At 38.3% G+C, this 24,202-nt stretch overlaps 1 protein-coding gene across 6 annotated transcripts in view; it reads right to left on the bottom strand.

Annotated features, from left to right (window-relative positions):
• MYOM1 (myomesin 1) overlaps window positions 1-23,900 on the bottom strand; it is a 76,288-nt gene extending 52,388 nt beyond the window's left edge. For 5 of the 6 annotated variants that reach the window (XM_085052645.1, XM_085052647.1, XM_085052648.1 and 2 more), the window contains exons 1-7: window positions 23,743-23,900; window positions 19,711-20,199; window positions 11,437-11,574; window positions 7,076-7,286; window positions 5,187-5,344; window positions 1,145-1,237; window positions 124-212 (exon numbers count right to left, since the gene is read on the bottom strand). In XM_085052645.1, coding sequence (XP_084908771.1) covers window positions 124-212; window positions 1,145-1,237; window positions 5,187-5,344; window positions 7,076-7,286; window positions 11,437-11,574; window positions 19,711-20,138 — 1,117 coding nt within the window. In that variant the 5' untranslated portion in view covers window positions 20,139-20,199; window positions 23,743-23,900. Of the gene's footprint in view, window positions 1-123; window positions 213-1,144; window positions 1,238-5,186; window positions 5,345-7,075; window positions 7,287-11,436; window positions 11,575-19,710; window positions 20,200-23,302; window positions 23,360-23,742 lie in introns of those variants that run through there. The other variant, XM_085052646.1, reaches the window with a different exon arrangement.
• Window positions 23,901-24,202: the final 302 nt, after the last annotated feature.

Below are 24,202 nucleotides of genomic sequence, written 5' to 3'. Positions count from 1 at the left end.
CACAGAAAAAGACAAAAGCAATCATTATCACCAAGAGGTAAAGGCTCTGTGAGCCACAAAACCAAAACTGGTAATGGACATCTTAACAAAAAAAAACCTTAAAGGAAATATTTTGCAACCTACTCTTTACCACGAGGGAAGCAATAACCGAAACTTCTCCTTTAACATTCATAGCAGAGGCACGATACTGAGCAGTGTCATCAAATTCACATCTGAAATTACAGAAATGATTAGGCAGAGCACCCATTTACTCCTCGGCATAGCCTCTCCAGTGTTTTAGAATAAGGAAACATCAGAAATCTGGGTAAAATCTATAAAGTATAAGCTATAGAGTAAAATCTATAAAGTAAAAGCTCAGGAGACAGACACACTGGACACTGGACAGATTGTAGCCATTAAGTTTTTCTCAGTGTTAAGCCACAGTATTTAAATAAATGTCTTTTTTCAAATATCACTTACATATTTGAAATTGAGAATAGAGCACAAGTAAGAAAAGCTCTCTGATTACATCCATCTCTAATTTACTGTCTTCTGTGAAGAGGTACTTAATGTGGAAGTTGCAGACAGAGTAAACTTCATAAAATATTTTCAAAGAGCACCTGCCACTATATAAATTGTGAAATCTGGATTTCTGTTGATTAGGTCTCATGTTTTCAATGTTTTTAATGTAAAGTGACTGCAAAAATTTCCCACTTGGAAGATGAGTAGCTAAAGATCTTTTTTGCATATAAGTGAGGACATCTCAGTTCTGTTCCTCATTTCAGTAAAAATTGTGAATTTGCTATATTTGAAAAAAGCTAACTCACATATTTTTACATTTTAAACTGTACTCATTAAGAAGACAAATGGAAAAAGTAATCATAGATGTCCCACATTTCTGACTCAGCCATAACTAGAATATCCAGATAAATAGAATATCCAGATAAATAATCCAGATAAATAACTCAGGTAAATTGCATATCCTCTACTGAGAAAAAACAGAACTGCTCCAACATTTAGTAGACAGCATTCACTGCAGTTGATATCTGTGATATCACCTGACTTAATATCTCTTACATCCCCAAGAGGTATGTTCACCTTTTGCAGGTCTCAATCTATAGCAACATTCCAGCATGAGCTGTTAAATTATTTAATATTTCCTTACTCGGTAATCTCCAGGGAGTGCAGCCCATATCGACTTTTAATGATATACTTGCCAGGGTGAGCCTGTACATCAATGGGCACGTTATTTTTGTACCTATGGAAAAGCAAAGAAGCAGTATGTCACAAAGAGAAGTCAGTCTATACTTTAAAAGGTCAAGTACTTAGTATTTGAAATAGAACATCAGCTTCTGCATGTTTCTCCTAGCTAAACTGTAGTTTAACTCCCTGGGAAGACATTACATATCTTTGGAAGTGTAATCTTTCTGTCTTTCTGTTTGACCTGCTCCAGGTAGGTTTTATTCTCAAATTAAAAGAAGAAAATAGTCTTGAGTGAGATGAAAATCAGTTCATATTAGCATCAGCTTCTGTGGATACTGAAAGCTGCTAGCAGAAGGTTTTCCCTGCTCTGTCAGAATCTCTCCTTTCTCATGCAAGCTATGAAAACAATCAGATGGTTTTTGTAAATAATATCTAAACACCTGCTGTTTTCCTGATCTGTTTGGGTTTAAGGCAGAGAGTGTTTGGAATTGGGCATTGTAGGACTTCAGCCAATCACCCCAGGAGGTGGGTGACCACTGACCAATTACCTACGGGATTTTAGCCCATAGAAGCTGAAGTTGTAAACAACAAAGCTCTTGCTACTTTCCCACTGGATTCATGTCTGTGCTAATCTCTCTGTCCCAGGTACTACAGTGACAACCTTCATGTTGCTACTTGTAAAGGAAAGGAGGAGCCACATGAGCAACATCTCAGAGTTTTGTAAATTGCAAATAAAAATTTTGTAGCCTCCTTACTTACTAGCTATCATAAACATTTTGTTTGGTTTGCATATTTGACCTACTCTTAAAACCTTCATATACACAAAAATGTCAGGTAGAAAGTTAACTTTCTTGTTTACTTGCATGCTTAACAGGATTAGACTGGCATACACTGTGAGTGTTTTCTGGCACAAGTGTATCTTTAGATAGGAAAGGTTTAATATTCAAAATTCCCAGTACATACTTTGAAGGACTGAATGAACCAGTACTGATCAGTGGTGAGCTGGTACTGCTAACTTCAGAATTTATATAAACAGCTTGAGACTCACAGGGTAGAAGAACAGTGGTGCATGATAAATTGTCCCTCTTCAATGTTTGCATCAAGTGTTGCTCATTTTGGACACTACATGGTGTAATCAAGTAAATGTTTGAGTGAATCCTGTCTTAAGCAGGCATTGGTAATATGGAATAAACTGGCAATAGAAGTCTAATAAATAAATTGCACTCTGACTTGTATTCAGTACAGTTGGCATTGATTTGAGGTCCATGAAGAAAAAATGCTTCCTAAAAGAGTGTCCTACTTTAGCATAACTTTCCCTGTTTTCCATAAGGTACATATATAAAGAATGTGGAATGATAAAGGATGATAGAAAAAAGTGTTTTCATATCTTACTCTGATGTAGCTTAAATGAATCTTTCTCCTCACAACAGATAACCAAACAAAGAGGTTTGCTTCTTCATTTCAGATTTTAAATTTTAAATCTTTCATGATTTTCAGTCAGGAAAGAGAACAGGTTTGGTGTCTGTGGCCTGTCCCCCTTCACCAAACAAATCAGTGATAAACATTTTTATTTTTACCAGGAATATTATGAGTTTAATATACCTCAAGGTGAAGTTATGTCCATTACACATCTCAAAACTGTCTTTCACCACCACCAGTGTTGTACAACAAACAATATTTCCCTGACTACAAATATTTGGGCATAGTAATATCTTTGGAGATTTACAAGTGCTTAAGGACTGTAAACCCTAATGCTTTTCATCCTGATCTTCCTCTCAGCAAAATGTCTATGAAAAGGGACCCAGTGCAGGGCAATACTCTCTATTCTGCATACCATCATTTGCAGAGACTCCTGACCTTGTTAGTTTATTATCCTGGCTTAGGCCAAGAATAATACATGAGTCCAGCAAGAGTAATACATTCACCACCACTCTTCACCTTGTCTGTGAGCTGGTGCACCCCAGACTGATCTTTCTGGTAACATCAGGGCATCTTTATACTACATCTAGTGTGTCAAATATTTTAGAAAATAGAACAATGCCCTCAGTTCCTGGTATTTTCCAGGGAATTTGAAATCCTATAGACAGGACTTAACTCCATAGTATCTTTAAATTTTTTCCTGGGGGCTAGGCAACCCTTGGATCTTATGGAAGGAAAGTTGTTTGGTAGCATGGGATTCTGTGCAGAAACAAGCTTTAACTGAGCCATGCCAGCAGCAAGAAGACTTTCACTTTTTTTATCTTCGTTATCAGGTTGGTGAAAATAATAGTTTCAATTTTTACTTATTTATATTAATCTGTAGAAAGAATAGAGCTCATGTTAGAATGACCACTTGTTATTTCTGGAAATGGAAATTCCAGAGCAGCCAAGTCATTAGCTAATGTGGGACTGCAACCTCCCACTGTCATTAGCCACTCATAGTTTATGCTTTCTCCTACTGGTTTCAAATGTCCTGGGTTTTCCATATGCTTTTTTTTCCTAGGGAGTCAGAACAGCTGCATCAGGCAGTAAGGTTTTCTTTAGAGAAAGTTCATAAAGCTTTATAGCTTTTCAGGCACAGCATGAAAAAGTCTTCATTGCTTATATAAAGAATGACTGTTTGCAATACTCTACTGACATTTTGTTAGAAAGGCTGAATGAAAGCTGACAGATCCAGGTCAGCACTGTTCTATATCTTAGAGCAAAGACACCTGCTGAAATGGATGTGAACTCTTTCTTTTTTATATTAGTAGCCTGTGGCAAACTGAAATCCCTTTGGAACTCAGATGTACAGTAAAATGATGTATTAATTTCCACCATCCACATTTAGCACTTAGATGAAAGGCTGATTCACAGTGAGAGCAAAGGCAGACAGCTGAATGCTCAGTTTAACCATGTCAGGTTTTGGGGATAAAGTGAATCTCAACCAAAGTGAAATTGACCCAGCTCTTGAGTTCTTAGGAAGGATTCAGGTTACAGAGCTGGATTACAGCCATGAGTGTAGCTGATCATTCCTTATAGCCAGCTGAGACCAGATCTGAAGGGCTTGTCTGGAATCCTCTCCAGGAGGAATACATATGCAACCATCACAAGACAGGAAAACTGTTTCCCTGCAGGGCCTGGCTATCTGTTGTCAGAATCCAAGGAGAGAGATCAGTGACTTTGTGGACTCAGCTCTAGCCTATTAAAATACCTCTTAATAGCAATTTTTGACAAGCCCTGATATTAAGGTTTTTAAGACCTAAATAAATGCAGAATCCTTTAAAGCAATTAGAGCAGCAAATTGCAATATATGATTATTACATAAAGTCGTGATATAGCAGGTGTTTCCAATCCAAATCAGCATATTCTGATTCTGTAAAATTCTCCAATAGACTCCAAAGCTTTTAGCTTATTTGGATGGTTCTAGATCTACCTGAAGTGATTGACTTTAAACACTGATGAGGTGTCTGCTATGAACAGATCATCATTATTGAGATTTCACAGCATCATCAGGGGATTTCAGTTTCATATAACTGCTGAGCTGCCAAGAAGTTTGCTCTTGACCAAAGCCTGCTTTAGTGCATCAGGGACATTAGTCTCATTTGTAGACTAAACACAAATATTTGGAAAACATTATAAAAAACATTATAAAAACATTATAAAATTAAACTACTGTTTTTTCTTCATCATCAACAGAAGAAATACATTTGATGTCTCAACCATATTAAAAAAAAATCAATGTATTCCTAGTGCTGTTACGCAAGTATTTAAAATATTATTATATTAATTTACAATAATACTACTAATAAATTGTTATTATTGTTACTATTATTGTTATTATTACTACTACCATTGTTATTTCATTTTAACATTTTGCTCTTTTACTGAACAATGTCACTTGAAAGGTGTTGACAGGCCTGTCATCAGTATCTTATTTTTATTTTATTTAACTTATATATTACAAGAAAAAATTACCACATTCATTGAGATGACTTCAGATTCTGGTTAAGTGGTGACTTTCAGTGCCAGGGATACAAACTTACCATGTAACACGGGGTGCTGGCCAGCCAGCCACTGAACAATTAAATGTAACATTTTCCTTTTCCCAGGTGGTGTGGGAACGAGGCTCGATGATAAACTCAGGAGCATGTAAGAGGCTATCTTGATTCAACTTCTTATGGAATGCCTGAGTCTCTTCTAGCTGGAAGAGAAACATTTTATTATAAACTTGATTATAGCAGCAGTTAGAACTGCAAATTATTAATATACACACACAAAACCCCACAATTTAAAAACCCAGACAGACATACTTAATGTATTTATCTAACCTGGACACAGAAAGCTAAGTTTTCATTTTCCAGAAGTTCTTCCTCCAAAATAACTAAAACTATTACATTATTAAAACTATTCTAAGTAAAATATTTTTCCACATGCAATTACTTATTTATTATTTTAAATATAGAGTGAAAGGTGAACTAGACCTGTAACTCAGATGTCTTTTGCACATTTGCTGTAATGCAAGGCTGTGTATGCCTGGATCATCTCTGACAGAGCAATGCTCAAACTTTTCCTCCTGCTGGGATCTTTCATTCTCCCAAGGCAACTGGTTCAACTCCTTGACTATCCAAAGAGCTGGAAAAAACTCCTGCTATGGTATAAATCTTGCTTTCTGTAAACTAAACTATTTATTTTCTGCCCTAATTTTCACATATATGGAGAATTACAGATCCCTGTATTCAGATTATTAAAAGAAGACTTTTATAAACTGGGCAATACCAGTTTTCCCTGCAATGGTTTCTCAATCCTGGACAGGTTCTATTTGTCCTCAACATTCATCAGACAGTGACTGCTCATTATCATAGGTCCAACAGACTCCAACACAATTAAAAAACTGCCCCTTATGTGTCACTCATAATAATCTAGATTGGCATTTATTTTTATACAACTGATATTAAATTTGCAGAGATTAAATTTGTGATCTTTTATAACTCTCAGATCCTGAGGCACTTCTACCTAGCCAGGCATTCCTCATTTACTTGATCTTTTCCTTCTGTGTGTAGTAATTTCCATCAGTTGATATCACATTTCACCCTCATTGTTCCTCAGTTTTTGAGATGATTTTGAATTTTTTACCTTGTCCTTCAATGTGTTTACACCCTTTCCAACCTTATGTCATAAGGATATTTTATAAGCATATTGCCAATTCTTCTGCTCAAGACAATAAATAATAAAATTTAGTAATACTATAGTATAGTTATGTAAACAGCTTAGTAATATAAATAAAGTAATATATTTGCTAAATGAAACATATTTGCACTTACATGTCCTGCCAGCCTAGTCACAGTATATTTGTAACTATGCTCTGAATATTACTTTTTAAGAATTTGGACAATAATGCACACAATTAGAGATTCAGTTCCAGATGTTCCTCCCAAATTTACCCTAATTATATAATTTACCCTAATTATTTCATGACTGAAACCCTGGGGTGAACACTTTGGACAAGCTTGTTCTCAGGCTATAAAAGTCCAGAAATCACCCATTCACCTATATATGAGCAAGATATATATTTTGGCACCTTTATGCTCTGCCCAGCAGTTGCTTCATCATCCAGGTGAAGGATGCTGTGCCATTTAAATAGGCGTGGGCATGACCAAAGAGCCCTCCCTGTTCTTTTCTTGCAGCACAACAGAAGCATTCCTGGTGCCTGCCTCAGGCACAGTGCCTCTTTCCTTATCCTTTTGATACCTAAATAACAAGACTTTTAAGTAATTCAAAATACTTCCTTTGAAAATACTTTGGTTTATTGCTACCACTATTGTGATTGCCCATGGAGTAAATCAGGCTCTGGGTGTGCTAGGCACTTTACAAACACCAAACTAAAAAAGACTCATTTTTTTTCCAGCTTAAGTGTTCATTTCTACTCTTTTACCGTTTTCTTCATGGCCACACGCTCAGCAGACTCTCGGATCGCTACTTTCCTTGATTTCTTTTCATGATGTTCCTCTTCAGAAGTCGTCTTGGCCACCTTGCTGACACTAACTCCTTCACCTGTGGCAAAAAGGTTCCTCTTGGCAACATAAGCAGCACTTTCTTTAATTCTCTCTTCTTCAGTGTCTGTGATACCACTGATATTCACTTCTCTGAAAGAATTTTTAAAAAGCAGAATCCCATTGGAAAATGCTGAGAACATATTCCATTTAAACTTGCTACCAAATTAGCCACCAAAGTGGCCAACACTATTTTGCTACTATAGTCTCATATGTATTCAAAGCAGAAACATGGAAGGGGTTCTGCAGAAAGACTGAGTTTTTCACTGTAGAAAGTCATGGCCATTATCAGTGCCTTTCCCTATAACTATGCCACACACATTTTCAGTTTAACCATTATCCTGCTGTGTTTTTTTATCTCCATCACCATAAAGATGAGTGTAAGGCATAACCACAGATCTTCATTTATTAACTTGCAGCTGCATCATTCTTAACAGCACTGCCAAAGGAGCAGGATAGAATTGTAGCTAAATAATAATGTCCTCATTTGTGATTTGTAAAATCCCCCCATATAACTGTAGATAACAAAAAGTTCTTTCATAGAAAATTCAATCCTATATTGCTTTCAGAAAGATAATTAAGGATTTTCTTGACGGCGTCTCTTCAGGCTTTGTACAGAGGTGAGACACAAAGAATTCTCAGTGGGTGCAGCCCTGTTTCCACTTTCACATATGGTTTTGGCACTGTCAGGACATTACAGCTGCTGTAACAGTGCACATAGAATGATAGTTCCTTGACTTAGGAAGAAGCATTAATATCCTCCTGCTGAATTTAGTCACTTCAAGGGAATGTTAGCACACTGAAAACAAATTCTGTTTAAGTACTCATTAAGTGTCACCTTGCAAGCACTACAGAAACATCACCTTTGTTTCCAAACTGCACTCAAGCACAGCCTCTTTTTTATCATAAAACACTTGCTACTACTAGACAGCAAAAATATTAGGAAGAATGATGCTTTTTCTGTTTTCTTTAAGATTGCCAATATTATGCATTTGATAGCATATCTTAATACTCAATAAAATTTGGATTTAAGCTCACAATTAACTGTCCAGCCCTTTATCTATGAAGTCGGTTCAGTGAGATGCAAGACAGTCAAGAAGTGGAATGTGCTGTAAACTTCATTACATTTAAAAATTGCTGAAAAGATTAAAATTCTGACTTAACAGCACAGAGCTTTGACCACCCTCAAACTCAGCTTCCTGAGTTTCAGTCTGCTTTAAGAGGATGATCCATAAGAAATCAGTGGAATGACAGATTCCCTCCACTTAGGCACATCAGCTGCCCCCTCAAATATCACCTGAAGCTGCAGATATATGGAAGAGATTTTTAAAAACAATTTTGAAAAATCAGTCTAATGAATACGAATATGAATATTACTATCTACATTCATTTTAAATGAATCCATGGCATTTTTCTTCAAAGGCAAACTGATACTATTTCCTCCTTAATTATAGTAGTTAATATCTAGGCAATTTCATAGTATGGACTGGTTTCTCAAGGCATTAAGCATCTCTTGGGAGCTGATGAATATTCTCTGATTAACATAGGACTCATCCTAGTCATCTGCAGTTGTAATCCCCAGATGCTTTTGATCAACAGCATTAACTATTTAGATTTTCTAATAATTTCTTCCTGTTATAATCTTCCCAGATCAAAGAGAAACATGTTCCCTGAGACGATTAATGCACTAAAACAGCACACTGTACCATTTAAGAGTTGATTTTACAGTCAAGTCTCAAGGGTTTCAGTAGAAAACCCTTTTCAAACAGATACTACTAGATCCAACCCCAACTGTAACACACAAAATATCATTTTAAGGGTATCTGCCATCTACAGTCCTTTGGCATCAGCTTATTAGTGATTGCAAATAGCTCCATGAGCCACATTCAGTAACTTCAGCACTTATGGCATTACATCAAGCTCTGGGTGTTTTATTGTCTAGAATACTGACTGGCTGTCCATAATTTTCTCTTACAAGGTTTAGCCCAGGTGTTTAAGAGGATCAGTTGCAAAATGAATAATCTGAGTAGTTTTCTACAGCAGAACCTGAGGGCTCCAAAATAAAGTAAATAATGGAAATGGTGACACAACACTGAAGGTCATCGAGCTCCAACAAACCCACAGAGAGATAACTTTTATAAATAACTATTCCTTTGAACAGCTATCTGCCCATGGGAAACAACACATCAATTTCACAGGGGAATTTGGGAATGACATATAGCATGCACATGGTTCAATGGGCTTCAGCTGTTATCTTTCAAACAAAAATAAATATGTGACAGGAGTGTGGCATGCAACTTCCACAGTCTTGGCGTGTGGTCATGAGCATGATGCCAACAGAAAAAGGCCTAAACCTTATACCATTTCATGCCATGTTGAGTTGAGCTCTCTCACAATCATCATATGTGCTTTTCAACTAATTAAAAAAAAAGAAAACAACAAACCCACTAAAACAAACAAAAATCTCCAAAACACACCCAAACAACAACAACAAAAAGCCCAACAACAACAAACAAAAATAAAGCTTTTTGGATCATTCCTGTGGCAGAAAAGAACCCACAACTTTCTGAATTGCTGTATGGAAAAAGATTGATACCAACAACAAAAGAAATACAGTAACAATGACATAAGAATCTGACAGTATCTTTTAAGGTAGGGTCCCAAATACTGCACAGATGCAAATAAATAAAACTACACACCAACACAATAATGTCCAACAACAAGAGTTGGACATTATTGTATGCATTAAAAAAATAAAATAAAATAAAATGATTTCTTAAGATTTGTTAAGATGTTAACATGATGTGCTTAGATCACAGAGGCCTGTAAAAAAGCTAAGTACTAATCAACAGTCATGTTTTTCAACTATTGCCCAACACTATAAATTTTACTTGTGTAGACTCAAGATACAATGAAAAGGGAGGATATTTCTGCTTGAGGGCATGGGAGAGAGATGATGGTGAGCTGCAAATCTGCCACATAAGAATAAACACTGTCTGAGATGCAAAAGTAGTGAGAAGCCTTGAGAATATGTTATCTCAAGTTTTGTGTGAGCCTATCACATTTTTATGTGTTTCTATCACAGAAGATACAGATAAAACTCTAAAGCAGTTTTTAAAAAAGGCAGCAGTGTGTTTTTTAATGTTGGTTGGACCAAAGAGCAGTGAAACCAACACAGGAATGTACAAGGAGTGATAAAAAATTACTCTGAGATAGTGGGAGGGAGTGAATAAAAATCAAAATTACTCATCACAAAAGCATCACAAATGCTCAAAAGGCCAGAGCAATAACATCCTCCATGGACAGGCTGGAACTCAGTTCACATGAAACCACCAGTTTGGATAAAAAGCAGAAGTGCCATTGGGTGTTGATTAAGCAGCAGACAGAAAAGCACTGGCTCCCAGAAACAACTTGGAAGTGTCCCTTGAAAAATGCTGTGCTGCAGAGGGTAGACAAGTTGAAAGGAGGTTTCTGTTGAACTGCAGGTGGGCAAGGAGATTTTCTCTTGTCCTTTAACCAGGAATCAGTTTTCCACACTACACCCCAGAAAGTATTAATCTGAACAACTGACTATGCTGGAACTGCTAGAGACCCCTGCTAAAATCACTGTCCCATACCCCAAAAAGGGCAGGACAGCCTCTTTGCTGGTGTTGGTTCTGGCGTCCACATAAAGTTCACATTCAGCTTCACTGAGAACACTGCTGCAGTAAGATATATTACATCAGTAGTAACCATGCAATAAATACCACCAACACTTGAGATCAGGATGAATCATTATAATAGATTTGAGAAAGCATTTGGTTTTATTCCAGGTTTTTCCTGTGCCAGGACAAGAAATTAGCACGTTGTTTTATTGTTTCTATGTTTAATGCTTGGTAAGAGATATTTGATTACAGACCAAGCCTTCAAACCAAAAGAATAAGCTAAATAATGTGGACAACATGCTTGTCAGGTTTCAAATAAGCAGGGTTATAAGTACATTTTCATTTCATGGAAAGTGGTCCTGACGATGTGTTCAAAACAAAGCCCAGACACATATGTTCATTTGTCCTGGATCTGGATGATCAATGTCTGATTTTCTGCCAGTCACTTGACTTCTCTTTGTCTTTTTATTACTCATGTGAAGTGCAAACTATCACCATAACATCCATGAGTGTAAAGATAGATTAACGGATTTGCTGTTTCATAATTTGTTAATAAAATGTCAGAAATAAGATACCAAACAAAATTAAAATGAACATACCGTCCTGTGAATATGGGCACTGAGTAGTCTATGGCTTCGTTCTCTTTGTTCTCTGATGTCAAACTCTGTTTTGCTCTCTTTGCTTTGGGACTCATCTTATAGGATTGATCTTCTATCATTAAATTGGAGTTTTTCAGTCTGGAATAAAAATTATATTGTTAAATTCAGGAAAAAAGCTGTTCAGGCACAAAACATAATTAAAGTACTAAAATTTTTTTTCTGTCTTGTTTTGTAATCAAAACTTTTAATTTTTATTAGCCCTATTTACAGAGTTATTAAACACATAACTAAGTGTACTTTTGACAATCTCACCATTACAAACATGATGCTCCTTGATATTAAGTCTAAATAGATAAACAATGTACCTGGTAGCAATGTACTTTTAATCGCTTTTGGTTTGTGACTTGGGGAGTTCATGTTTCCAGTTTTGATAGATGATCCTGAAGTCACTGAGACTGTTGGGTAATTCTAAAGATTGTATCTGAACTCATAACCGCTATTTTCCCAAAATTTACAGTCCTGAAATTGTGTGATCCTGAAACAAAATTGTGTTTTGCAAATATATTCAAAGTAATTATGAGTTTAAGCCTCTCTACAGAAATTGTAGGGCAGCTCATTGCTCAGAAACCAGTGTTGCTGTTCCCACTGCTCTGCCATACCACTCCATTCCATTGGAAGTGGAGAGCTGAGCGAAGCAGCACCATTTAACACAGCACAGATGAATGGAGGATGAGTGGAAAGGAAGAAGAGCAAACCACAAGGAAGGCTTCCCCCTCCTCACCAGCCTGGGAGGGATTCTGAAGAGTTTGAAGCATACTTGAGGCAATGATTTTAGGTTAATTTTTTTAAATAGTTAAAAGCTGTGTAAACAAAGCCCCAAACACCTGGTCCTCCTTTACCCAAGCAGCACATCTCTAATTCCTACATCCATGGAATATACTAACTATTTGTCAGCCTTTTGTAAATCCCCAGTGTCTGTTCACCAGTCTTGTGACATCACCAGGGAAAATCACATGGAGGTCTGCTTTTGGTTTGGGGATTTGTCTACACAGAGCTCCCTGCTTACATGTGCAGATGCAGAGGCAGAATTCTGGTTTCTCAGCAAGGCTCGTTAGCCTGACATGTGCTGCTGTCAGGGATAACCTGCTTCCCACACCCTGGATAGCTTACACTGCTGTCTCCACACAGCATTGCTGTACACATATATCAGAACCATCCTAACACTGGGCCCCTGAGAATGTTACACATGCAAAATGTAATATAATATTATATCCTTGGGCTAATGTTTTCCTTAGGCTGCATCCCTGCAAAAGTACCACCACCAACACACGAAGAGTGCTTAGTTTCCAAAATATGTGCTAGTAATCTATCCACTCAGACTGTGTATGAGACAACACAGGTCCATTCTCATTCTCCCCTCTTTCTTTGTGTCCATCCCTACGCCCCGAATAAATTCTCTCCCTACCCAGTTCCTGTTAAATCAGTCTCCCATTCTCTAGCTCTCTTTCTTTCTTAATGTAATTCCTCTGTGCTCCCCAGGTGCCACCATCACCAAGCCTACAGCAGTGCTGCCAAGAGACGCTCAGTACAGGGGGTAAAAGCAACTGTGCACTGCTGCTCCTTGCCTCCTCCTACCCCTGGAACCCGGTTTCCATGCAAAGGAAAGCACAACCAGCAAGGACCTGTGGCACACACTGCAGGACTGCAGGTTTTCCAAGCCAGGCACCAGTGGGTCAGCCAATGCACAGACAACATCTACAGGAGAGAGATGCTGGGGGTTCTGGGCTCTGACACCAGGCACTGCCCAGGGCAGGCAGGGATGGAGTACAAGAGAGGTGGATCCAGCTTTGGGGACAGAAATCCAAACAAAAAAGTCTTGGGAAGAGTCCAGGCAGAGTGCAATAAAAAGGAAGAGACACATTGCAAGGGAGTGTGCAGTGGCCTCAGTCCTGGGTTGGACAATGATGTGGTGCAATCACTGTGGCAAACCACAAATACATTGGGACAACTCATCAAATTATGTGATAAGAACTGATAAGAAGTGAAGTAATAAGAAACATCAAAGGCAAACTATTTTCATTATATTTCTTAATTGAAGTAGAGCCTGTAAGGAGCTGCAGATCTTTACTTAGCAGGTGACTTTTATTCCTGTCCTATTTTAAAATGGGTCAAACCTGGAATTTTGACTCTGACTGCCATTAGATTTCCTCAGAGCTTTAGGCTGAACCTGTTAGGAGGCCACTTGATTCCTGGTTGTTTCTAGATCAAGAAGGATCACTGTACCATTTGAATTTAAGTTAAAATGTCAAGAAGTTTCTATTTTCATAAAAGTAGTTGAAATGTGTTGAAAATTTCAGCTCAGGCATTTACAGCACTTTTAAATCCAGACCAACACATTATTCCTAAAGGAGGGTTTGGCCTTGCAGTCAGTTTAGTTTTCATTTAAGGTCCAGATTACACACTCTTGAAGGGAATTAATGGGAAGCATATATAGTAGTTCCCATCATTCCCTGCTAGACTTTTTTTGATGTCTCTCCTGTATGGTAGTGAGAGTTTCCTATCTCCCACTTATAAATCTCTAAATTTATTTGAAAATGTAAGACTAAGTTGTTATAGGTTTTGTTTGTTTGATGGCTGTTTTTGCATTCAAACACTCCACGTGTTTAATGTTGAACATCTCACCTTCATGACCATACCAGAGCACTCAGCTGGTGTTTTCAGAGATAAATCCAGAGTCACTCCAAAATGTTCTTTAGAATTGCACTGCATAAACCGAGATGGGATGAATAAATTTGAAGCAGCAGAAAATATTTCTCCTTTCCAAATTCTATCATTTGCTTCTGTTCTGGCAGAGCTACATGGAGGCTAGTAGAAACATGTACTTACATGGAGCTCTTTGCTTGGGAAAATAGGTTAAACACTGTTCTATCATTAGGTTTATTTCCCTATTTTCATTTTGTGTTCTTACTATTTCTTCCTATGCAAAACAAAACCCAAATCCTGCCTAAAACCATTATTTAGGTGGCCCAAAGGAGGACTCTCTTTCTTGAACCAGATTCTAAAATCTTGCCCTTTATTTTAAAATGTTCCAACCTTTACCTGATATGTGGAACAGAATCTCCCCAGAGGAGAAGGAGCAGGGTATCAGTGCTCTCTAGTTTCATAGGGAGGAACAGTACCATGACCTTTTAACACCTTTCAGCCTCATTTGATATGCCCAGCTAGCGTACATACATTTTTTTCCAGGTCAGATACTATCTGTACTGGCTTGTCAAGGTTGGTGACCCAAGCCTACTGTCCTCACTTCAGGGTGTTTTTCAGCATGTTAAAATATCAATGCCAGCATTTTTCTAGTTTCTCAGTAGAGTCACTGAGTTGTAAAAGGCACAGGCATTGTCCTGTAGAGATGTAATAAAGAGACACTATTAACCTTTCCCTCTAGCCCAACAGAGGAACTAAAGAAAACACTGTGCAGGGCATCTGAAACTCCCAAACAGATTTTTAGTTCTGTTTTGATGTCTTATTCTCAGACAGAGAATATGTTGGCACTGCCCTTGTTTCTGTGCCTGAAGGGACAGGTTTCCCACACTGCACAAAGTCTGCACCCAGTGGATGTAGAAATGTGTTCCTGGAGCAGACCACAACACCATAGTCCTTAGTTATTTCAACTCCTGCATGAAAAGGCACATGCAAGCTCTTTTACACCTCTACAAAATCATGTATCTTCTTGTAAGCAGAAAGGGATGATAGTACACACAATGGCTGCACCAGCTGTACCTGCTGCAGAAGGTGCATTAGACAAGAGGCATTGTCCAGGCTGTCTTTTAGCAGTTCTTCCTTCCTAATATGCAGTGTTTTAACTTACTGTAAATAGGAGATAGTGGATTGGCAAAGGAAGTTACAGGAAAGGAGATTATTTTCAGAAAAGAGCTCTTTAAATTCAGCCTCTACAAATGAGAAGTGCTCTCTGGTGACTATATTAATTTTAAGTTGCTGACAGGTTTGTCACAAGTCCAGGCAATATTGCTGGCAATATTCCCTAACACAGCTTCCACAACAATTTTATTTAAAGGGGAATTGTTTCCACATAGCAGGTCTCATTAAAACAATTTCCACGCTTGGGTATGACATCTGGAAGCCAGCTTCTAAACCTCACCTATAATAAACCAAAGGATGAGCAGTGCCAAGACCATGGTCTTCTCATGTTTCTGGAAGTGCTTTATTTACTCAGCCTTGTCCCAATCCCGGTTACAAAACTGCTCAGAAGAGCACTAGATCTCACTGGCAGCCTAATTAACTGCAGGTTGGAAAGGCACCTGTCCTCTCTTTGCTTGGTACACCTGAATTATATCGGGTCTTCTTTGCTGTTTCACTTCACCTGCAAAATACATGCAAATGCCTGAGCCACACCAGTAACTTCTGCTTTCCCTCTAAGCAGGTGTCTGGCCCTTTTTGGTGGCAGATAATCTGTCCATGACACAATGGGATTATTTGATACTGCTAGATAGGAGAACAGCACATGCAAAAGCAGTGAAAGTTTGAGTGAAGGCAAATCTCTGAGATTCCACAAAAAAGAGTTAAACAAGTGTAATCCAGCAGTCCTGTCTGACAGGCCTGTAGTGCTTTAAGCAGCTTTGGCAGATCTGACTCAAAGTTTCTCAGAAGCACACTGAGGATAGAGTGCTGCTGTGGAAGAAGATTTTCCCACAGGAAACAACTTTCCCGTGCTGGCAGCCCCCAAGGATTGGATAGGGAAGAGGATGGATAGCCACAACATTGGCTTGTGGAAGATACACATCCCTCACCTGTATAGAGCCTCAGGGGAAGCAGCACCTGACACTTTTCCTGCCTCTGCTGAGGCCAAAGAAGAAGAGCTTGGCTCAAGACAGCCCCACAATCTGCTGGGGAGGGGTGGGTGTGAAGAGGCAACCTTACATGGTGATTTGCCCTTTCTTATGGGAGCCCAGGGGTTTGCCCCTTTGGCCAACTGCAACCAGCAAAGCTGCAAGCTTCCATACTTGCTCTTGCTTTTGCCACTTTTCATTTCTCTCCTTGTACTTTTTCAAGCTGTTGTGCTGTGAAGAAGACTTTAAAATGTGGGGAAGGGACAGGCCAATTGCACATGGAAATTTTTTTGTCCTCCTGAAAAATCAAACTGTAGCTCCTTAAAGCTGCCTGTGTGTCCACTCTCTGGGAATGTTTTCCACTCAGGCGAGGCTTCAATGTCAGAGAATTGGGTCTGGGTCGAGGTCTTGCAGATTGCCTAGTCCCTAGTCCTTCTCCACTGCTTTCCCCATGACAAATTCCTAACATAGCACTAACTGCATGCCAGCACTGTTGCTTCATGAACACTTTTCTGTACTGTGACTACAGAAAGGGATGAGACTTAAATTTTACAAGAACAGTAAGGTTAGCAGAAGCTACTTCAGATAAAAATAAGAAGTGACCTGAATAAAAACCTAGTATTTGAATTTTCCTTTTGGGCTTAATGGTGTTTGTCTGCAAAACTATATCCATTATGCAGAAATGTATATTTGACAGTAATATTCACTGATATGCAATCATCAATTGTTAACTGAAAAATTTTGTCTGGATTTGGATTTGTGTCTCCGTTCTGGTTTCAAGCAAACACTACTGTTGAGGTCATTGAGATACAGCCTGTTCAAGGTCTTTTCTACTTTTAGAAAATTGGAAGAGTTTGAAAACTCCTTTTCATTTTTTTTCCTAGTGCATTCCTCTCATGTGGATGAAAACGGAAAGCCTTTGATTTTCCTAATTTATTTTAGCAGCACTTTTTGTCTCCACATAACCCCTGAAATTATTTTGGGTTGTCTGGGAAAGACAGTACAAATTTGGCAAGAATTCCTTCAAACTTGAACTACATTTAACTGCAGAATTGCATTTCCACTTTATTATTTTTTAATATGATAGTACTTGTTTTTTCCAATTTACCTCTTGCAAATTGCAAAATTATGGGCTGCAAAAAAAAGGCTATACAAACCATAAACCCAAGTTAAATATTGAGATTTTAATTCAGAAATATTGTCTCCTGTGTTAATTAAGTTTTGTGTAAGAGAGATTGGAATCACATGTGTCTAATCTCCAGCATCCTTGTCTTACGTAGTAGCACTGAATTTCTCAAACCTCTAACACAATGACAGCACCACAGAAATAAAGAAATTGCAACTGAGACATTCTTATATCTGCTCAATCTATTGGTATGTCTTGTACTACAGAGTATTATATATGCAAATATACTATTTTAAACCAAAAGATTTTTTCTCAAGCAGAACCTCAGGAAACCTGGAAGTGTTTTAAGTTCTCTCTCAACTAAGCAATTTAATTTCCTTTAATATTATACTGCTCACATTAGAGTTCTTCTTAAAGAGAACATACAGGTTTCAGAAGAAACTCATATGACAACTGAAATGCTTGTAACTGGGACGCAGAAAAGGGTTTTTTTAACAATAATTTTTCACAGCTTGAAGTTCTTTTTTTCATGGGAACCTTTTCTTCAAGAAGAAGGAGGCTTTGGGTTAGGGTTGGCAACTGAGTGCAGGCACAGCTGCATCACTGCAGAAATTTGGGATATCTTCCCCTACCCAGATCTCTTTGGAAGCATAACCCTCAGCCCCAGCACCTCCAGTTTTCTTCCCTTCACCAGCAGATTATAAATGAGGTTCTCACTGCTTCACTCAGAGGTTATTATGTGCACAAGTAAAATTGTCTCAACAGAAAAGCCTGGATACCACTCAGCCCAAGAAAATTAACTATAGAATCATTAAATCATTAAGACCTATGGGATCATCAGTTTCAACCATTAACCCAGCACTGCCAAGCCCACCCTGAAAACATGCCCCTAACTGCCACACTCACACATTTCTTGAACACTTCCAAGAATAATGATTCCACCACTTACCTGGTCAGCCTATTCCAATACCTGATCACTCCTTCAGTGAAGAAATGTTTCCTAATATCCAATCTAAACCTCCCCTAGTGCAGCTTGAGGCTGTTTCCTCTCATCGCCTGGGAGAAGGGATCAACCCACACGTGGCTACACTCTCCTCTCAGGCAGTTGTAGAGAGTGATAAGGCCTCCCTGAGAGTCCTTTTCTCCAGGCTACACAACTGCAGTTCCCTCAGCTGCTCCTCATAAGACTCATGCTCCAGAACCTTCACCAGCTTTGTTGCCCTTCTTTGGACACATTCCAGCAACTCAATGACTTTCTTGTAGTGAGAAGTCAAGTCATTCACCTGGGCTATAACAGCCTGAGGTTCAACTTCCTGAACAAACCCTGGCAAACAGAGGTTTGACCCTGAACTTCCTGAAAGCTAAGTGAAGGCTGGAATCACAAGGTATTGTTTACTGTGGTAAATGTAGTCTTTGCCTCATTGGTTTTGGCTATAATTTCACCCCTATGTTCTGGTGGAGAAGTTTTGTTCAGTTCTGCTAATGATACATTAATTTTACATTAATATAACAGTGAGCAGATGTTTTGGGCTATAATTTGTTGATCATTTCCTCTATTGTTGAGAGCTGCTCTAATCTTACTTTAATGCTTCCCCAATTTCTGCATATCTCCGAGATATATGCACACAAATAATATAAGGCTATTATTTCAAACATATTCTGCTCATGTAATTGCTTGAGCAATATTTATTATCTTAAATTTAGAAAAAACCCATGGCAGTATAGCTGCTCTTCACATGCAAGATGGACACTCCAGGTTACTCCTACTTTGGAAATAGTGTGCCTCAACCAATATACAGTGTGAAAATTTCAATTTCTTGAATCACTTAGCATAAAAGTGAAACTATTAGGCCAAAGAAGAATTAATCATTTATGGACACATCAGCTCAAACTTGCATGGAGAACTTTGAGTTCTTTTTCTTCTCCAAACTAGATAAGAGACAGATAAGAGACAGATAAGGCTAGATAAGAGACAGCCTCAATCCAAAAGCTATCTCAACTCTTCATATTAAATTCAGCTGTACTAATATGGATAAACAACTTGGAAGGAGAGGTAGCTCATGCCTAACCAGTTTGGAGCGTGCATAAGTCACCATTCAGCCACATCAGCATTGCCAGTGCTCTTCTTATGACAGTCCAATCATCACACATGAGTTAGTCCAACAAACTGATCTGACCACAGTCCTTCCATTGCCAAAGCCAAGGGAAAACACCAGACCAGAAAAATACATTAACATTAAGTTAAATGGGAAGTGACTGGACATTTTTTTACCAGAATGCTGTTTTGAAGAAAGATTTACTTACCCCAAACTATAGGCTTCAGATCCCAGCCTGTAGGCTGCAGCCAGCTTGTTGATGGATTCAGATCCATGGCTGTAGGCAGCTGAGCTGGTGCTGAGGGCCTCAGAGTCAAGGCTGTAGGCAGCAGATCTCTTGCTCTGCGCGGCAGAGTGGTCGTAGGCTGCGGATCCATAGCTGTAGGCTGCCGACTCGAGGTCGTAGGCTGAAGAGCCATGACTGTAAGCTGCTGAGGAGTCGAGGCTGAAGGCTGCTGCAGACGAGTGGCGATAGGCTGCGGAGCCCCTGGCGTAAGCTGCAGATCCTTGAGCGTAGACGGCAGATTTGCTCTTGGTTTCCTTCTGGTACTGGCTAACAGTGGATGACAGCGCTTTGTGGCGGTACGCGCGGTCGTAGTGCTCGTGGTGTCTTTGGTAGAAAGGTAAAGACATCATGGGTGCTGTTGAATTTTGGGTTTCACTGCGCTTTTCTGAATGTAAAGAAAAAGGGTGATGTCTGAAAAAGAACAGGTCAAACATAAAGACTCGTCAAGGAAACTCCTGAGTTAGCATACAAATAATACACAACTTCACATAAACTAACACTGAGCTTGAATAATCAGATGCAATGAATTTAGGGTTATCTTTTTATGGTGTGATTTAGACTTTCAGACAGGTTCATATTGAAGTTTCAAGATGCTCACATGTCACCCACCATGACCAGAAAGCTTTGCACTGTTGTGTCTGTTCGTCTGTAGCTGGCCTCCCTGCCACTGCAAACTATTCAAGTTTTATGTGTTCACTTATTACTGCAAACTAATGAAACTCTATGTGCTGGGCTTCTTCTTCAAAGATAGTGCAAATGATTTTGTTCAGTTACAAAAGAGATAATAAAGCAATTATTATTATTTAAAAGGCATGAGTAATTCCAACAAGGCTATAAAAGCTGAAACAAAAATATATGAACATTTCATTTATTTTTGTAATCCAATTTTCAGATTGAATTTAATGTTCCATTTATTATTACAATAGTGAATTAAAACACTAAGATTGAGAAGAATGTCAGTGTTTCTCTAAATGTGCATTACATTGATTGTTTTGTATGTGATACCAGGGTTCAATTTAAAAGGGCTTATTGCTTATTGTATTTTACAGTTTAATCAGGGATACAGTCTGTATGCAATGGGTAAAATAATATCATGCTCCTCAATCCAAATATATATTTTTTTTAACCTGGGATATCATGTTCAAGATTGTCAAGACCCTTCCTCCAGACAATAGGACCATTTAAGTTTTAGTTTTCATGTCATCAGTAGATTGTTTTGTAGTCACTTGTAGTACGAAATCTGATCAGGTTCTCACCTGATCAGGTAGTTCCCCTCTCAAAATGGGACGAGAATTGTCTGCAGAAAGAATTTCCCAGCTTTATTTGTTTGTTTGTTTTAAAGCCAGCAATTCAGTAATTATTTTGCTTTTGTTTTATTTTGCTGTTGCTATAATTTACTTTTTCTACTTTGACATGCAAGCTTGCCCCAGGTAATCCATATGATAACCTTTGTCTTTCTTTTAAGCTTACATGGCTGATAGGATTGTCCCTGAAAAGGTACCTGGTTAGTGTTATAAATGAGCTACAATGAGGATATGTTTAGAAGGATTTAAAGAAGATCCAAAAACAGTGGTGAGAGGTATTTGTTATTGGTTTTTTAAATATCAATCACAACAATAGGAAAATTGTTCCACTTCTTGCTTTGTTAATATTAATGAAAAACTATTTAATGTTTTGACATAAAACACACTTACAGAACTGTAGAGCAATCATGACTTCATGAAAATCTAGATATTCAATTTGGGTTGTCCTGTGCAGGGCCAGGAGTTGGTCTTTGATGATCTTTGTAGGTCCCTTGCAACACAGAATATTCTGTGATTCTGTGATTTTTTTTTCCCCTGGTCTTTATGCTTTCTAGATTTCAGTCGTTGGCTTTTTCTCTAGTATTTAGTTTTGATAATAACTCAACAGATTTCAAACTATTCTCTTTGATAACTGTTGCGGTATTCACCCTAACCAAGGCAAATTATAAAAAAAACCCCAAAACAACAACAAACCAAGCCCAAACCAAACAAAAACTAAAAACAAAGAGGAAAACTTTCTTATATTTCAGGGCTCTCACAAGGGAGATGCTCTTTGTAGGATAATTGAATAGATCATTTAGTTGCAGGAAGTCAACAAGGAAGAAATTAATCCAGAAACTCTGTATATAAAAGAAATTGCTGGTTTCCTGACCACAGTGAAACTGTGACTTCAAGGAGACCAGATTATGCATTTACTTTATTTTTATGTGAGGAAGGAGGAGAAATGGGAAATAGTGTTAGCCCATTGCTCTCTGTGGCAAAAACTGATGTTCCTTTTTAAATCCCTTATTCCTCATGCTGGCCATCTTTTCATGTCAGTCTAAAATAATGCAATTATTCTGTCTAGTATCCTTGTTTGTAGTATCTGTCAGTATTTTGTGTTGTTATTTGTTTAACTTTCTTAGCTACCAGTAGTATCCAGCTCCTCTTAATTTCCCTAGTTTCAGAAGATTTTTTTTCTTCATTTTTCTTCATTGCCTTCGTCTTCCAGCTCTGCAGAGCTAGGTTTAGGACTTGTAAGTCATTGTGACCACTGCCTAGGAAGGTTAAGGCATACAGAAGAATATTGTCTTGCACACTGAAAGGGAAGGAACTTGAGAACATCCTGTTTTCCTTCTGCAGAGTACTACAGTTTGTCTTCACCAGCTTTATTTGAGGCGTTGGCTGGCTTCACCATTCATACAACAGCCACAATGCTAACAGGCATTCAGCTCAGGCATTCCCACAGCCTTCCAGGAAGGTGATCCAAAGTATAAAGCACTGCATGTGTTGCCCATTATGAAGTTAAATGAGGCATTTCATTAACATTTTATCAGACCAAAAGAACAAACTAAAATGTACCAAGGAAACATTTTTCTTCCAAACGTAAAAGGTCTGGACCTCACTGTCCTCAGGAGTAAGAGTCCATGATAGGAGTGAGAATTAAGGTAGCAAGGCAGACACTGAGCACAGTCAGCTCTCCTGGTTCAAATCAAAGATCAACACTGACTCACATCACATAAAAGGATACTCCTTTCATAGGTATTTTATCACACTATGAGTTATGTTTTACATTTGCTCTCAAACATCATGGATTGCTCACAGACCAGGATAAGCTAGTTACACTAGTCTGATCAGATACAGTAGTGTGATGCTATTGGAGATGACAAGTAACTCCGAAACTCCTTTTCGGACCACTGCCTGATTATCAGATTGACTCCCATCTCTTGAGTTTTATCCATACTACCTGCATTCACATAGTCTGTGTCCATAAAGCAGCCCCCTTCAGTGTGAGGGCAACACTCCCTCTCAAGATCTGTGTAGCTCTTCATAACTTCAGAGCTTGGCATAAAAATATTAGTGCCCATAGTTAGATGAATTGCAGTTTTTGGACCTATATTTTAGCAGCCATTGAAGTGAGTATTTAAAATCACTACTGAACAGACAGACATTTCTGTACTTGCCCACAGTTTGTAGCTGCACATTAAAAGAAGTGATTTTGCTGGCATTACCTCTTGTGCTGTTTATCAGTCTGTGTAATCCTTTAGAGACCTACTTCATCAATCAATGAAAACAGTGAAACAGATTTTAAAAAAGAAACTCTTGTAAGCAAAGATAACATCCTACACAACTAGAAAATATTTATGTTATTTAAACATTCTCTAAACCCAAAGGAGATTATATGACAAATTCCTCCTGTATCTCAGTAACCCATGCTTCATTTGAGAGTACTGTGACAATATGCAAAGATAGCTGAGTGAAAATAAAAAAGCCCCTGCACTACTTTCTTTTATTTCATAGCTGATCCTTCAGATGTCTTCAATGCACGTCCACAAATCCCTCAACTGCTGAACTAAGAAGAATAAAGGGAGCTACTATCAACTTGGCTTTACAGATTCAGATTAAAAATAATTGAACACATAAAACCTTCCGGCATGAAAAACCCACTTACCAGGATCCGAATGAATGGCAGCAAATGGAATAGCTCTCAAGTGGATGAATAGCACAAAAATACAGCAACAATGAAGCCAGCAAAGAAAGAGGTAGTTAGGACGAGGGTAAGGACTGGACTTCAAGGTCCAGAACAAAAATAATGCCTGCAGTCAGTGGAATGTCAGAGCCCCAGTCCAGACCTTTTATGGCCAGGGGGATGCTATAAATATAGCATGGAAGAGGGAGAGAGACAGAGACAGATACTGATACCCTGTACTATCTCTGTGCAAAGACATGATGACGGCAGCTTCGAACTAAGGGAGATACAGACATCTCCTTTTAAAATACCCTCTGTAATTCTGCATAAAATCAGCATTCCAATTCAAAATTATTTCTAGGATTTTTTTTTTCCTTAGTTAAATCAGATTTAGGAGGAGAAAAAAAATTTGTGTCATGAGCCAGAAACTAGGAAAGACCAA

The sequence above is a fragment of the Lichenostomus cassidix genome, chromosome 2 (assembly GCF_008360975.1).
Source record: "Lichenostomus cassidix isolate B80296 chromosome 2, HeHo_3.0, whole genome shotgun sequence".
NCBI classification, from domain to species: domain Eukaryota; kingdom Metazoa; phylum Chordata; class Aves; order Passeriformes; family Meliphagidae; genus Lichenostomus; species Lichenostomus cassidix.
The sequence above is the reverse complement of the archived record's forward strand: the minus strand, read 5'-3'. Positions and strand labels throughout refer to the sequence as shown.